Source organism: Phoenix dactylifera, unplaced genomic scaffold, assembly GCF_009389715.1.
Source record: "Phoenix dactylifera cultivar Barhee BC4 unplaced genomic scaffold, palm_55x_up_171113_PBpolish2nd_filt_p 000857F, whole genome shotgun sequence".
In the NCBI taxonomy this organism is placed as follows: domain Eukaryota; kingdom Viridiplantae; phylum Streptophyta; class Magnoliopsida; order Arecales; family Arecaceae; genus Phoenix; species Phoenix dactylifera.
Window position 1 is genome coordinate 154,075 of NW_024068220.1, and position 13,933 is coordinate 168,007.

Below are 13,933 nucleotides of genomic sequence, written 5' to 3' on the forward strand. Positions count from 1 at the left end.
CTAATATTTAGAATTTTAAAGCATCATACCATCATAAAGAATATTTAAAACATAAATATAGCAGCAAAGAAACAAGCTAAATCTTGATTTGGTTGGTTCATGCCAGGTTACCTGCTGACGGAAGCAGGGGAAAGAAGCGCAGAAGTATCACTTATATTTTGAATTCTAAGCGTGGATGCCATGACCAAGGATTTTGATACATAATTAACGCAGCAATCAAGCATGTTTTTGTTTCTCCTCCTTGTCTTTTAATTCCCCACTAGAAGTGATGATATAGTGTGCGTTGACACTTTTGCTGCATATCCTACACACGGACATCTGAATAACAGCGAAAAGAAAAGTGGCTTCTGGATGCAAGCAATGCTTATCGTCATTCAGCATCTTCAATTTCTTCATCTTCTGGTACACCACGAAGGTACAGTACATTGTTGCATCTGGAATGCCATAAATGAAATGAAGTCAAAGACGATCATCCCCAAATCACAAGAAGCAGTCAGTATGAATTATATGACAGATTAGCAAAAAGGAGTCCGCACATCAAATGATGCCACAATTTTATTTCAGCTTCTCACAGGTTTTATATCATACAAAATAGTTTTTTTTTTCCACATTTTTTATTCACTTCTCTTCCTCAGTATACATGTGTATGCAGAAGAGCCCAAAGGTTTTTATTTTATTTTAATCAGAATTACTCTATGCTGACAGATAAGGCATAAGAATAGCTTTTGAACGAGCCAACGTGACTTCTAATAGCAGATGTTAATTTTCTGAACATATAAATATAGAGCAAACACATTATGGGTAACAATTAATTACCTTATTAGTATCTCCCCAAGATTCCCTGAGAATTGCCCATCAATGTATTCTTCGGTGTTGGCAAGCTGCAGAGAAGGATCTTACTGTTAAATTGATCTAATTAATCAAAAGTACTATAACAATAGCACAAGAAGAGTGGGCAAAATCCCTAAGAGTAACTTTAAGAAAAGCAATACCTGCAAATTCATATAGGAATCTACTGAGACAAGATAACCTGAAAAATTAGAACACGAAATCGAGTTACATAAGATAGAAAGGATAACACTTGACGTCATGTAACCATGACCACTTGCAGATATAAAACAAGAACGTAAAAAATTTACCTTTGTATTCCATCCCCCACTTCAGTTTCACAATTACAGGCTTCCCAGTCAAGTTGTTCAAGAAAGGTTTTGGGTTAACTGGAACAGCCTGCAACATCAATAGAGACACAAGGTTGTTGAACCTTGATAATGTAGCAAGATAACTTTTACAACAGAAAAAGGGCATACAATCGTTAGAGATAATGCTTTACACACTGAAGTAAACAAATTATTTTGTTAAATCAAGCTGTTACTTTTTAAACTCCCCATTCTTCCGGAAGAAAAGAAGCTATTACTTGGGACTCCAGACAGCATGGAAGTACTCCAGATGCCAGGATCGTTAGTGTCTGAAACCCAGGGAAATTCCTACTGGTTCATGTTTCATTTAATTGGGCAGTTAATATTAGATGATTTAGGTACCGCCCTTTCAAAAATGTACTTCAGCCTTGCCTGCAATCCCATCTCTCCAATAGACATACAACAATTGATCTACAGAGCCATGTTGAGATCAGGACAATAAGTAACGGATAAACAAAACATAGTCTGGAGCATCATCGTTTGAAGTTTAAACCAAAAGCAAGAGTTTTGCCTGAAATGTTTTTGCTTTCCAGGCCTACAAAATCGAGATATAAAGTAGGCACATGCTCATTTCAGCTTGTACTGAATGAACCCACCTTGATGTTATCCAAAACATGATTTCAAGAGGAAAAGGCTAAGTTATAATGGCATCATTTTTAACTCTATTTTTGCCTATTACTACCATAAATCAATTTGTACATTCTTGACTGCTAAGTTTTCTACAATTTTTTTCTTATAATGATTGCATATAATAAATCAATTCGAATATTATTCAAACTACTGAATATGATCTACTATCTCCAAACTGCTTACAAACCAAAAATCATGCAATTTAGAGACTCCTAACCTATGCATCATATGGCTGAAAATGCTCATTCTTGGCCATTTAATGTGAAAGCTGGAGATCTCCGAATCACATGATTTTTGGTCTATAAACAATTTGGATATATACATCACATTCAACGGCTCAAACATCGGTCAAATCCCCATCTTCCGACTCAACTGACAGGATCCAACATGAGATCCAACTGGACCCTAGTCCACATCTCTCTATTTATCTATCTATCTATCTATTTAGATATAAACATATATATTCTATGATATGCTATACAAAATCTTAAAAGTATACAACTAATACATAATGCAATTACTCTTCTTATACACAGCCATTACAACTTTTGTCAAAATTAGACAGATCCCTAATCTTCCATTCATGAGCCCTGCATACCTGAATATTGATTTATTTAATATTTTTATTTCCATAGTTTTTTCCCTTATGATTTAGAGTATAACACCCACCATTGCATTAAACTTCATACTAGGTATATGCTAAAAAAAAATAGCCTACAAATGAGATAGTGAAAGGATATGGATGACTTTATTTGGATTTAAAACAAAACTATCAAAAGCAAATTTCTTCTAATATTAGATTTTAAATTTAATTATTTAATAATAAAGCAAAAGGAATGGGCATGGTATGATCCATAATAAGGACTACTACAATATTATAATGACTACTATGGTAATTTTGGACCCTTTCTATTATGCTATATATTTTCGATATGTGACCAAGTAGCAATAATTATTTATTACTATTTCATCTTTTTGGCTATTATATAGCTATTGATGGCCAATGTTTAGAACTCAGTGACTTGGCTCAATGATGCAGGATAGAGAATTTAGGGAACAAGATATGAAGAGAGGGGGGGGAGAACATCTGGAATCCACCAGATTCGAGGAATCCTCCTCTAGTAGTCTCCAATCCGGGAGTATCTTTGCCAAAGCAATATTTTCATTCAAAATATTCTGACTCAAACAACAGACATAGGGTTCCATATGTAGCCCCCTATGTAACTATCCATGATCCCAACAAGTGATCATGTAACTACCCATGATCCAACAAACATCATGGGACACTAAAACAGCTAAACACTACCATAACAAGGTGGCTAAAAACAGCAACTAACATAAGGACAAAAATGCATAATAAATAAAAAAAAATACACAAGAAAATAACACTAGGTACACAAGGAAATACACTAGGGCTCCTGCATATGGACCAAAGTGTTATGCACGCCGGCGACGCCTGTAAACGTGCTGAAAACGGTGGTCTGTGTCCTCACCAACTCCCCTCAGCTGAGAAGAGTTCGCCTCTGGCAAAACAGAGCTCTGGTAGTGCTCCAACAGGTCTGAAGCAAGTCGTTGAAGCTTATCTTTGCTAATCTAGGTATCATCTGACTGAGGTCGACCATGCCATCTGACAAGATATCGCTAATATCCACCGCTCTGCGTACTAACAATCTGATCATCCAAAATCTGTTCCACTGTGTCCATGATCTGCGGAGAAAAAGGTACAGGAGGCAAGACAGGAGTAGGAGATAGGTTTTCAAAATTAGATGTGAGGTCAGTATCAGGCTCAGTGAATGGATCTTCAGGAATAGTTGTCGGACCTCTATAAGCAACTAAGTCTTCTACATTAAAAACTGGATCAATCCCAAAATCACTTGAAATATCCACCACATATGTATTAGATCCAGCCCGTTTCAAAATTTTGTATAGACCCATATTTCGGGCATGCAATTTCCTAACGGCTCTTAGTAGAAACCATCCAGGTCTAATTCTGATCATTACATCATCACCCACTCGAAATTCTTGATAATGTCGACGCAAGTCAATGGCCATTTTATATCTCGCATTATTGATCTCAATTTTCTTATTGATCTCTTTATGCAAGTTTTACATGTGTTGCGCAAAGGACTCGGCAGTCTCAGATATTTTGTTGTTAGGTGCTACTGGGATAAGATCAACAGGTTTTCACGGGGCGTAGCCTAAAACAATTTCAAAAGGACTCAAACCAAAGATCCTGTTCACAGAGCTGTTGTAGGCGAATTCAGCTGTGGATAGGAGAAGATCCCAATTTTTCGGATGGTCACCCACTAAAAATCTTAGAAGGTTTCCTAGGCTGCAGTTGACCACCTTAGTTTGACCATCTATGGAGGTGATATGCTGTAGAATATTTCAACTTTGTACCCATAAAATTCCAGAGGATCTTCCAAAAATAACTAACAAATTTGACATCTCTATCAGTCACTATCGATTTAGGAAGCCCGTGGAACCTAACTACCTCGTCATAGATTATCCTCGCAACCTTGGAGACGTCAGAAGTCTTGGAAGTTGGCAGAAAATGTGCCATCTTAGAAAATCGATTCACTACTACAAGAATGGAATCATGCTTACTTCTAGTCTTTGGTAGCCCTAGCACAAAATCCATACTAATGTCCTGCCAAAGACGATCAGGGACAGGAAGGAGGGTATATAAGCCAGTATTTTGTTTGCGCTGCTTAGATAAGTGACAGTACGACACTGACTAACAATTTTTGCAACATCCTTTTTCAAACTAGGCCAATAAAATTTTTGTTCGACCATATCAATGGTCTTATTTCTACCAAAATGTCCAGCTATTCCTCCCGCATGCAGTTCCCAAACAAGAAAATCTCTAAGGGACGTTTGAGGGATACACAACTTGTTTTCTCTGAAGAAGAAAACACCAACCATGAGGTAGTCACTATTGTTCCTGGTGCGACCTGCTAACACGCTAGCATAAATCTCAGAAAGTCTGGACAAGATGCATAATCTTCAATCATACGCTCAAATCCAGTGACCTTTATGCTTACTGAAAAACGTAACGCTACACGTCGGCTTAAGGCATCAACTACCTTATTGTCAATTCCAGCTTTATTACATAACACGAAGGTGTATTCTTGAAGAAATTCAGCCCACTTTTCCATGTCGGAAACTCGATCGTTTCTGGAAATTCAAGTATCTCAAAGCTTCATGATCGGAATATAAGATGAATTCTTGAGGTAACAAATAGTGACGCAGTGCTTGTACAACTACGTAAAATTCTGTCATAGGTGGGATATTTCGTTTGGCATCATCATTCAGCTTCTCACTAAAGTATGTGATAAGATGTTTTTCTTGGCTTAAGACTCCACCTATACCTATACCAGATGCATCACAAGAGACTTCAAAAACTTTAATAAAATCGGGAAGGCGCATGACCGGAGCTTCTGTTATTCTAGTCTTGATCTCTTGAAACGCCTTTGAGGCTGCGACGGTCCAATAAAATTCACTTTTTCGGATACAATCCGTAATAGGTGCAGTGATCGTACTAAAGTTCTTGATAAACCTCCTATAAAAGGTGGCTAAGCCGTGGAAGTTTCGCACCTCAAATAATGTAGCGGGTTCGGGCCATTCAAGAATAGCTTGGACTTTTTGTGGGTCTGCTGAAATACCCTCGGAAGACATAACAAACCCTAAGAACATAACACGATCAGTCATAAATGAACACTTCTTAAGGTTCGCATATAGGCTTTCTTTCCTAAGCGAGTTGCAGACCAAATGTAGGTGCTCAAGTTGTTCCTTGCTTTTGCTATAAATTAAGATATCATCAAAATAGACTACAAAAAATTTTTCCATGAAAGGTCTTAGCACTTGAGTCATGATTCGCATAAATGTGCTAGGTGCATTTGTCAACCCAAAGGGCATGACTAGCCACTCGTATAGTCCACCTTGGTCTTGAAAGCTGTTTTTCATTCATCACCAGAGCGGATACGAATTTGGTGATAACCACTCTTAAGGTCAATTTTGGAGAAGATAGTGGCACCCACCCTCATGTTGAGCATGTCATCCAATCGTAGTATTGAAAATCGATACTTAACCGTTATCTTATTAATTGCCCTGCTATCCACACGCATTCTTCAGGTGCCGTCTTTTTTTGGCGTCAGAAGTGCAGGCACCGCGCATGGGCTAAGACTCTCGGATAAATCCTTTTTGAAGTAGTTCATCAACTTGTCGTTTCAATTCAGCGTGTTCAATCAAATTGAGTCTATAATGAAGCAAGTTCGGAAGAGTTGCCCCTAGGACCAAATCTATGGCGTGTTGAATGTCACGCATAAGAGGGAGCTCATCAGGAAGGTCCTCAGGGAAGATATCCTTAAATTCTTCCAGAACATGATGAACTTCATTCGGAAAATCTATTTAGAAATCAGGAGCAACTTCTTTGGAAACTAACACAATAACTATAGATTCTTGGGTTGCTGCTTTCTCAAACTCCTTAGGACTAATAATTTGAAGGCGCTTTTCAACCTTCACATCCTTCTTTTCAGTAATAGAGAGCCTAGGCAAAGAGTTCAGACGAATTTTCTTTTCTTGGTAAAAAAAAGAACAGGAATTGGATTTGCCATAAATGGTCACATCCAAATCGTAAAGCCACGGTCTGCCAAGGATGATATGTCCAACATCCATGGGAATAACATCACCAGACCTTATCGTTATATTCAGAAAAGTTAATTTGGACTAGACAACGCCCAGTGACCAGTATGGCGGTTTTATCCACCCAAGACACATTATAAGAATTAGGATGAGGCACTGTCTTTAACTGTAGCTTCTTGATAGTTCTTGTGGATACAACATTGACGCTACTCCCACTGTCGATGATAACTTTACAGCTATGTTCGCCACATTTGATATAGGTGTGAAATATGGATCGACGCCTCCAGTCATCATCTTCTTGGTTAAGTTGTGTAAGGATACACCTAACTACGCCTAAAAGAGTGGGACCCTCAAGTGAGGCGGGCTCCTCACCTTCATCTGAATCTTCAAGGTCTACCTCAAGCTCATAGACCAATTCATCTTCATCATTTCGTTCTTATTCGATGACCAGTGTTTTCTTAGTGGGACATTGGCTAGCTCTATGCCCAAAACCAAAACATCTGTAACACTGATCTCGAGAAACTTTGGGTGGTTCGCTTAAAATTTTCTTATTCTTTTGATCATTAATTTTTTGGAACTTTGTCGCTTGATTTCTAATATTGGGCTTACCCCAAGTGTTAGTTTGACTACCGTGGGTGAACTTGTGGTTGGACTCCTTAAAATCAAAACGTCTAAAGGTTGTCTTATTATTGTAATACTCGATGTCTTCGACAAGTTGATAGGCATGTTCTAAAGAATTGACCTCGCGTAGAATAAGCTCTTTTTGTAGGTCATCTCGCAATCCGGACCTAAACTTAGAAAGAAACAACACAATCTCGCGTGCATTGCATCACATGAAGAACTCATCAAAGCGAGCGATGTACTCAGATACAGATTTGTTTCCTTGAGTCAGTCGTTGCCACTGATCTAACAAGCGACTCTTATAGGATACAGGGAGATATTTTTCCTTTAATTTTTTCTTCATTTCATCCCATTGCACCACAGGGGGTTGCCTAGCTCTAGCAAGCATGTTTTCTACTGTATTCCAATGTAACTTGGCGGGACCAATGAGCTTCATTTTTGCAAAATGAACTCTGCGATCTTCAGATAGACTATACCATTCAAAGTAATGGTCCATATCAGCGAGCCAGTCAATGAAGACTTTTGGGTCGAGGCGACCATCATAACTTGGTGCTTCTATTTTAATACTGCACATTACACGCTCATCTGGTGTCTCACGCGTTCTTAGATAGTCCCTCTGGTATTGTTGCCCAAGGCATCTTAGGCGGGGCGGTTCAAACTCACCAAGTTCAGACTCATCATTGTTAGTAACTTGGAGGTTAGTGATTGAATTTTCAGCCAAAGCGAGTGTTCAATCTAGTTTCAAGGTCAGTAATCCTTGCCCCTAATCTAGTTTCTAGTGCCGCAATGGCATCTAACACCTGTTGGTTTGGGTTGGTAGACATCTTATGTGAGTAGGATGTACCGCTGCGAGTTGTCATGCTCTAGAATACGACAATCCTAAATATAAAAATTAACATTCAGATTAAATCAACAATCTTGAATAAAAGACTTATGACAGAGTCTCGGTTATTTTCGAATTAGCACAGGTGATAGCTAAATATCAAGGCCTTAGATACCGCCAACTTTGGCCTAGGTCATGCAAAATCTTTGCAAGTTAATCTAATGAAAGTGGGGTCTTTCAAATTGATTAGGGCTTCAACAGATTTAAGTAAAATTTCCTAGTTGCCTTTTGAGGATTTGAAAAAAATAACTTGTGAGGCTCAATATGTGTTTTCAAGAGGCACAGGCCCCTATAAAATTAAGGTTCTATCTCAAACCAACAACATGAAGTAAAAGAAATAGCAATCTAAAGATAAACTAGTTTATAAGAAACGGCTGAAAAATTATTTAAAGGAAAGGTACGATCTTTTCTTACATATCTGAATCAGTGGAAGAGATTAGATGTCAGAGTGCGGAGCGCAGAACCGGAGTCCAACGATTTGTGGAGGAAGCAGCTGGAAGACGGCTGAACCCCTGATCCTGATCCGGGCCGCGAAGCAACAGGCCAAAAGAGCCACTCGAGCCCACGTGGAAACGGGCCAAATGCTGAGGGGGTCGGCCTGCTTGCCCGAGAGAATTGATGTGGAAGGGACCCGAAGCTTCTGGATTAGCTTCGGATCCTTCTTGGCAGCGGAAGAACGACGTCTGAGGAAGACGCGGAAAAAAAATCTGAGGGGGTAGAGAATCTTCGATTTGGGAGGTGATGGAAGCGGCGAGACGGCGTGGGCGGAGGCGGTGACGGAGGTCGGAGGTGGCGGCGCGGAGGAAGAGGGGTCTCGGTGAGATGGGAGGGAGAAGAAAGGGGATTAGGGTTTGAGGGATTAGAGATGGGAGGGAGAGGAGTCTCGGTGAGCTAGAGGAAGAGGAAAATAGTGAACTCGAGGGTTAATGGAGGGTGGAGACAGCAGGGAAGATGAAGGAGGTGGCGTCGTGACTGGGGCAACGGCAGAGGCGGTCGCAGAGGAGATCGGTGACAGCGGACGAGAGCGGCTTCGCGGCAAAGAGGAGAGGCGAAGTGGCGGCAGCGAAGGATGGGCGCAGTGACCTGCCGGCGGCGGCTCTACGGCGGCCGGTCGTGAGGGAGACGAAGAGATATTTCCTCTTTACTTTTTTTTTGTGACTAGCTTGTGCGACTCACGTATGACTCTCATGGGGCGAGCACGTGCAGCTTTTTTTTTTCTTTTTCCTTTTTTTTCTTTTTTTTTCTTCTTTTTTTCTTCTGGGTGGATCCGGGCTAATGAACTTGGTGACGGATGGGGAACTTACCCATTAACCGGTGCTCCCTCAACCTCCCGACAATTTTGGGAGGTTGTTCTGATCTCTGTGGCTACTGCTACAGAGTGGATCCTGTGGCCTGCGGTGGTGGACGACGGATGGTCACGAAACCCTTGACTGGTTGGTAAGATCATAGGAGAAGAAGCCTCCCTTTGCTCCTAGTGAGAGCCGATCGAGAGGAAGGAGAAAAGGGACGTAAGACTCTCCCCTTTCTACGCACTGTGCACTGGTCGTCGGCGCTCAACACGCTCCAGCGTTCGTGGTGCAAAGTATGCCATGAAGAACTCGTGCAGCATACGAAACAGAGGCAGCATGTCCATATGCCAGATCCCTAGGTTGATGACTGTTACGGGTGAACCGAGAGGGGGGGTTTAGGGAGGGGAACAAGGAGACAGTATCAGGGCTTTGGCACAGAGGCAAAGCCCTGGCTGGCTCTGATACCAAACTGATGCGGGACAGAGAATTTAGGGAACAAGATATGAAGAGAAGGGGGGAGAAGATCTGGAGTCCACCAGATTCGAGGAATCCTCCTCTAGTGGTCTCCAATCCAGGAGTACTTTTGCCAAAGCAATATTTTTATTCAAAATATTCTGACTAAAACAACAGACATGGGGTTTCATATGTAGCCCCCTATGTAACTACCCATGATCCCAACAAGTGATCATGCAACTATCCATGATCCAACAAACATCATGGGACACTAAAACAACTAAACACTGCCATAACAAGCTGGCTAAAAACAGCAACTAACATAAAAACGAAAATGCATAATAAATAAATAACACTAGGTACACAAGAAAATAACACTACACAAGGAAATAACACTAGGGCTCCTGCATATGGACCAAAGTGCTATGCATGCCGGCGATGCCTGTAAACGTGCTGAAAACGGTAGTCTGTGACCTCACCACTCAACTTGTCACAGGGGCTAGGTCACAAGTCCCCAAATTCAACTACTGGTTAACCGGGTTCAACTAGTGGATACATATTCACTTACTCTCCTTCCCTTTCCAAACACCAAACAAGCAATATCTCCTCCCAAAATTCAAACTACCAAATTTCTCTTCCCTACCTTGCTATCTTAATGCTTGGATCCAATCCCGTCCTAAAACTAGAAAATAAAATAAAATAAAATACTTGATTTGGTCAATGTTTTTATAACTAAACCGAACTAGGCAATTCGACCGGTTGAACTAGGAACCAATCGCTAATTCAGTCTGATTCAAAGGACCAACGAGCTAGAAGACGCTTCTTCCTCTCTCTCCTCCCCATGGAGGCATCTCTCGCCTCTCCTTCCGCCCTATCCTCACCCTCCTCCCCTGTTCCGAAGGGAAGAAGCCCTTCGACCCCAATATCGAAGCCATCAATGGCTCCTCGGCAAGGGCATCTTCCCCACTCCCAAGATCCTCCATGCCTTCCACAAGGAGACACGGAAGGCCCTCCTCCGAACCAAGAAAGAAGCTCTCGAGGATGAATCCCCTCCTCTCTTCGCATTCCAGAGGTAGGCCCTAAAGGAGAAGGCCCTTCCACACCATCTCCGTCGAGTACCACATTGCACGGAGGAGCGAGAAGGCGCTAGCGCTTGCTGGAAAGCTGTGATGCACGGAGAAGCGTGCAGGTGCTAGCACTTGCTAGAAAGCTGTGAGGGAGGTCGAATAAGATTGATTTGAGAGGATTTATGCACATGGAGTGGAGGGGGAGCCTGAAAGACAAGCATTTGGAGGAGCTCAGGGTGATGCTCGCTGAGAGGAATGGAGAGAGTTTTCAATGGCTTCTAGAGGACGACATGGAAGAGGGGTTTCAGTGGCTTCGGACTTTCTCTTCAAGGCCGACCTAACCGTCGATCGGACTGATCGACCCAAGAACCGGACAGTTTACCGGTTCGCTGTCCAATCCAGTTTTAAAAACATTGCATTTGGTTGAAATAGCCACCAAATTGCAGGGAAGGAAAACAAGAAAATAGAAAGGGGATTCGACAAGTACATCCCGGTTCCCACCAAATCTGGTCATGTCACCTTTGCTCCCATTGGAAGTAGCCACCATGCCTTCACTTCATAGGGATTGACCGGCATTTGATGGCTGTGCTATTATGATTAAGGGAATTGAGAGAAAGAACGATGTAGCCAAACAATGGTCATATTCTTCCCTACATCATCAACACAGTTTTTTAACCTATAGTGTAATGTGTCGAGTGGCGAATCAATTGGAACGACCTGCCTGGGTCTCCAAACATGGTTAATGTCTAATCATGAACTGCTATTATCATAAAAATTCAAACCCATCAAATTTTGATTGGGTAAAAATAGATATTAAATTTGTTCTAACAATCAATAGTAGCAACTTGGAGGCAAACAGTTAGAGAATAAAACAATTGAAGTACTAGACACACAAGGGAGGAACTCTAGATTAGCGATTACATCATCATCATAATATACTTGATTGTTATGTGACTCTTATCCAATTCGTCGATATAATTTTTAAGTTAAATTTCCACCAAGAAAAAAAACATTTGATAAATGATACTAATCCCACAAAAATAATGAAAAATATAGAGCATTATGAAATATCATTACTGGATTTTATTTTTAAAATTAATAAAATAATTCACACAAAAAAACAAGTAGATGGTACTTCTTGAGACTATCTGAAATTTAGTTATAAATCCAAATTTAGAACAAATTTTAGCTTTCACATTTATGTAATGAATTAAATTCTTCATAATAACTGAATAAATAATCAATACACTTCTCAACGTGCATGTGCAAAGCACATGCCAAAATGACCAGCAAATATTCAAGTATCCTAGTAACCAGGAATTTATATCTCCTAATTAAATGAAATGATGTCTTTCAAGTATCCTAATAACCCTATGATCTCATTATACATCAATCCATCAAGTCAAATATAATAGTAATAATTGATAGCAAAAGCATATCATTCAAGTATGGAAAAAAGTTATAAAAAAAACAACAGAACGAAAGAAACTAGGAAGTCATAAGGTTAACTAAAATCCCATAATCTCCTTTGAAGAATGCAATGAAGAGGAATATAGAGAACAAAAGCACAAAAAGAAAGAAAGAAAAAAAAAATGTCACCTAATATAGCAAAAAACAATGAAGGCATATACAAAAGATCTGAGTTCAATTGCTGAAATTTCAACAAAAAATTACCACTTCCTTTCACATCTCAATCAAGAACGGTTCGAACTAAGCAATACTTATGTGCATTGCTTTCTCTAAGCTCAGCATAATGGATTCTTTAGGCCACAGGTGGTTGCAGCCCTTGCAACAAGACGGCGCGGCAAGACACCGTCATAGGGTTCTAGGGTTTGATATACGATTCCCAAAAACATTTTTCCAAAAAAAATTTCAGACAAGTTGGGGGGAATCCAGGTTTCCTATAGGAGTGTTTATGCTCTTGGAGATGAGATGTGCTAGGGCTGGGGTTACGGTTAGGGTTTGGTTTGGTACAAGAATCGGGAGAGAGATTTCCCGTTGTAAACGATGGTTTCCAATGCGAGGGAGACTTACCGCCATGGGAACGAGAAGCAAAGCTTGGAAGGAGACACGATCCTAGGAGACACGATCCCAGGAGAAGTGGAAGCGAAGAGAAAGCGAGAGATCGGACACGAGGGAGGGAGGCAGGGAGCGATCTGTTTCTCTCGCTCGCCGGATCCAAAAGGGGGTTTAGGGTTTTTAGTCGGTGTGGCGGGGATGGGCTGGGCTAGGTCATTGAGCGAGCTGAACTGAATAGGTTAAACTAGAGTTCCCGGTCCATATGCATTTTCTCATATTAGGTCCTGTTTGGAGGAGCTTTTGTAGGACCGAAAAGTATTTTCTAACCTTTCAAAAAAAATTTTAAATAAAAAATAGTATTTGATAAAGCTGTTTTAGCTTTTTCAGAAAGCTGAAAACAGCATTTTGGCAGAAGCTCCATTTTGGAGCTTTCCGAAAATGCTATTTTGAAATTTGTTGGAAAGCTCTATTTTTAACCAAATTATCCCTACTTAAAAAAAAAAATTCCTCCCCAACCCCCCCTCCTATTCCTCTCCCACCCCTCTCACTCTTCCTCGCCGCCGCCGCCCCCATGGTGGGGAGGTGTCGAAGAAGAGGAAGAAGGAGGGGTCTTCCCCGTCCCGCGGCCGCCGCTGGCTACGATGTCCCCGTCACGGATGGAGAGATGCCAAAGAAGAAAGAGGTCGACCGGTCGCCGCGGATGTCCCCGCCCCCACGGTGGGGAGGTGCCGAAGAAGAGGAAGAAGAAGGGGGCGCCCTCCCGCTTCCTGCGGCCGCCGCCGGCCACAACCTGCCCCCTCCCGCGTCTGCGACAGCTCAACCCCTTTCCGGCGCCGTCGACCTCGCGAGAGGAGAGCACTTCGCAGGAGGCCGGCCATGGCCGCCAAGACTACCACAGGCGCCGCCGGCCACGGCCCGGCCCCGCCGATCGCGTGGGAGGAGAAGAACGGAGAAGGAGGGAGAGGAAGGAAGGAGAAGAAAAGAAGAAAAAAGAAAAGAAAAAAAGAAGAAAAGGAAAAAAAAAAGAAGAAAAGAAAAATAAATAAATAAATAATTAAATAAATAAATATGTATATAAATAAATAAGATAATAAATAAATATTTTCTAATGAATAAAATAATAAATAAATA

General features: G+C 41.2%; 1 protein-coding gene across 2 annotated transcripts; it reads right to left on the reverse strand.

The window, feature by feature from the left end:
• On the reverse strand, positions 1–13,019 carry LOC103696251 (probable small nuclear ribonucleoprotein F). 2 transcript variants are annotated; one of them, XM_008777799.4, is made up of 5 exons: positions 12,818–13,019; positions 1,140–1,227; positions 993–1,030; positions 817–881; positions 5–434 (listed from the first exon to the last, which is right to left on the reverse strand). In XM_008777799.4, the coding sequence occupies exons 1-5, from the start codon at positions 12,821–12,823 to the stop codon at positions 371–373; spliced, it is 261 nt and encodes an 86-aa protein (XP_008776021.1). In that variant the 5' UTR covers positions 12,824–13,019; the 3' UTR covers positions 5–370. The 2 variants fall into 2 exon arrangements, with proteins under 2 accessions (XP_008776020.2, XP_008776021.1); XM_008777798.2 differs by lacking the exon at positions 12,818–13,019 and having other exon boundaries at positions 1–434; positions 1,140–1,320.
• Positions 13,020–13,933: the final 914 nt, after the last annotated feature.

What these genes read in the sequence shown, in the direction of transcription:
- LOC103696251 (XM_008777798.2), bottom strand. Translation starts at nt 1,305, where the DNA reads ATGCCCTTTTTCTGTTGTAAAAGTTATCTTGCTACATTATCAAGGTTC. An exon ending in ATTCCTATATGAATTTGCAG is followed by an intron (nt 882 to 992) that starts GTATTGCTTTTC and finishes CCTTCTCTGCAG; the next exon opens with CTTGCCAACACCGAAGAATA. An exon ending in CTTGGGGAGATACTAATAAG is followed by an intron (nt 435 to 816) that starts GTAATTAATTGT and finishes ATGGCATTCCAG; the next exon opens with ATGCAACAATGTACTGTACC.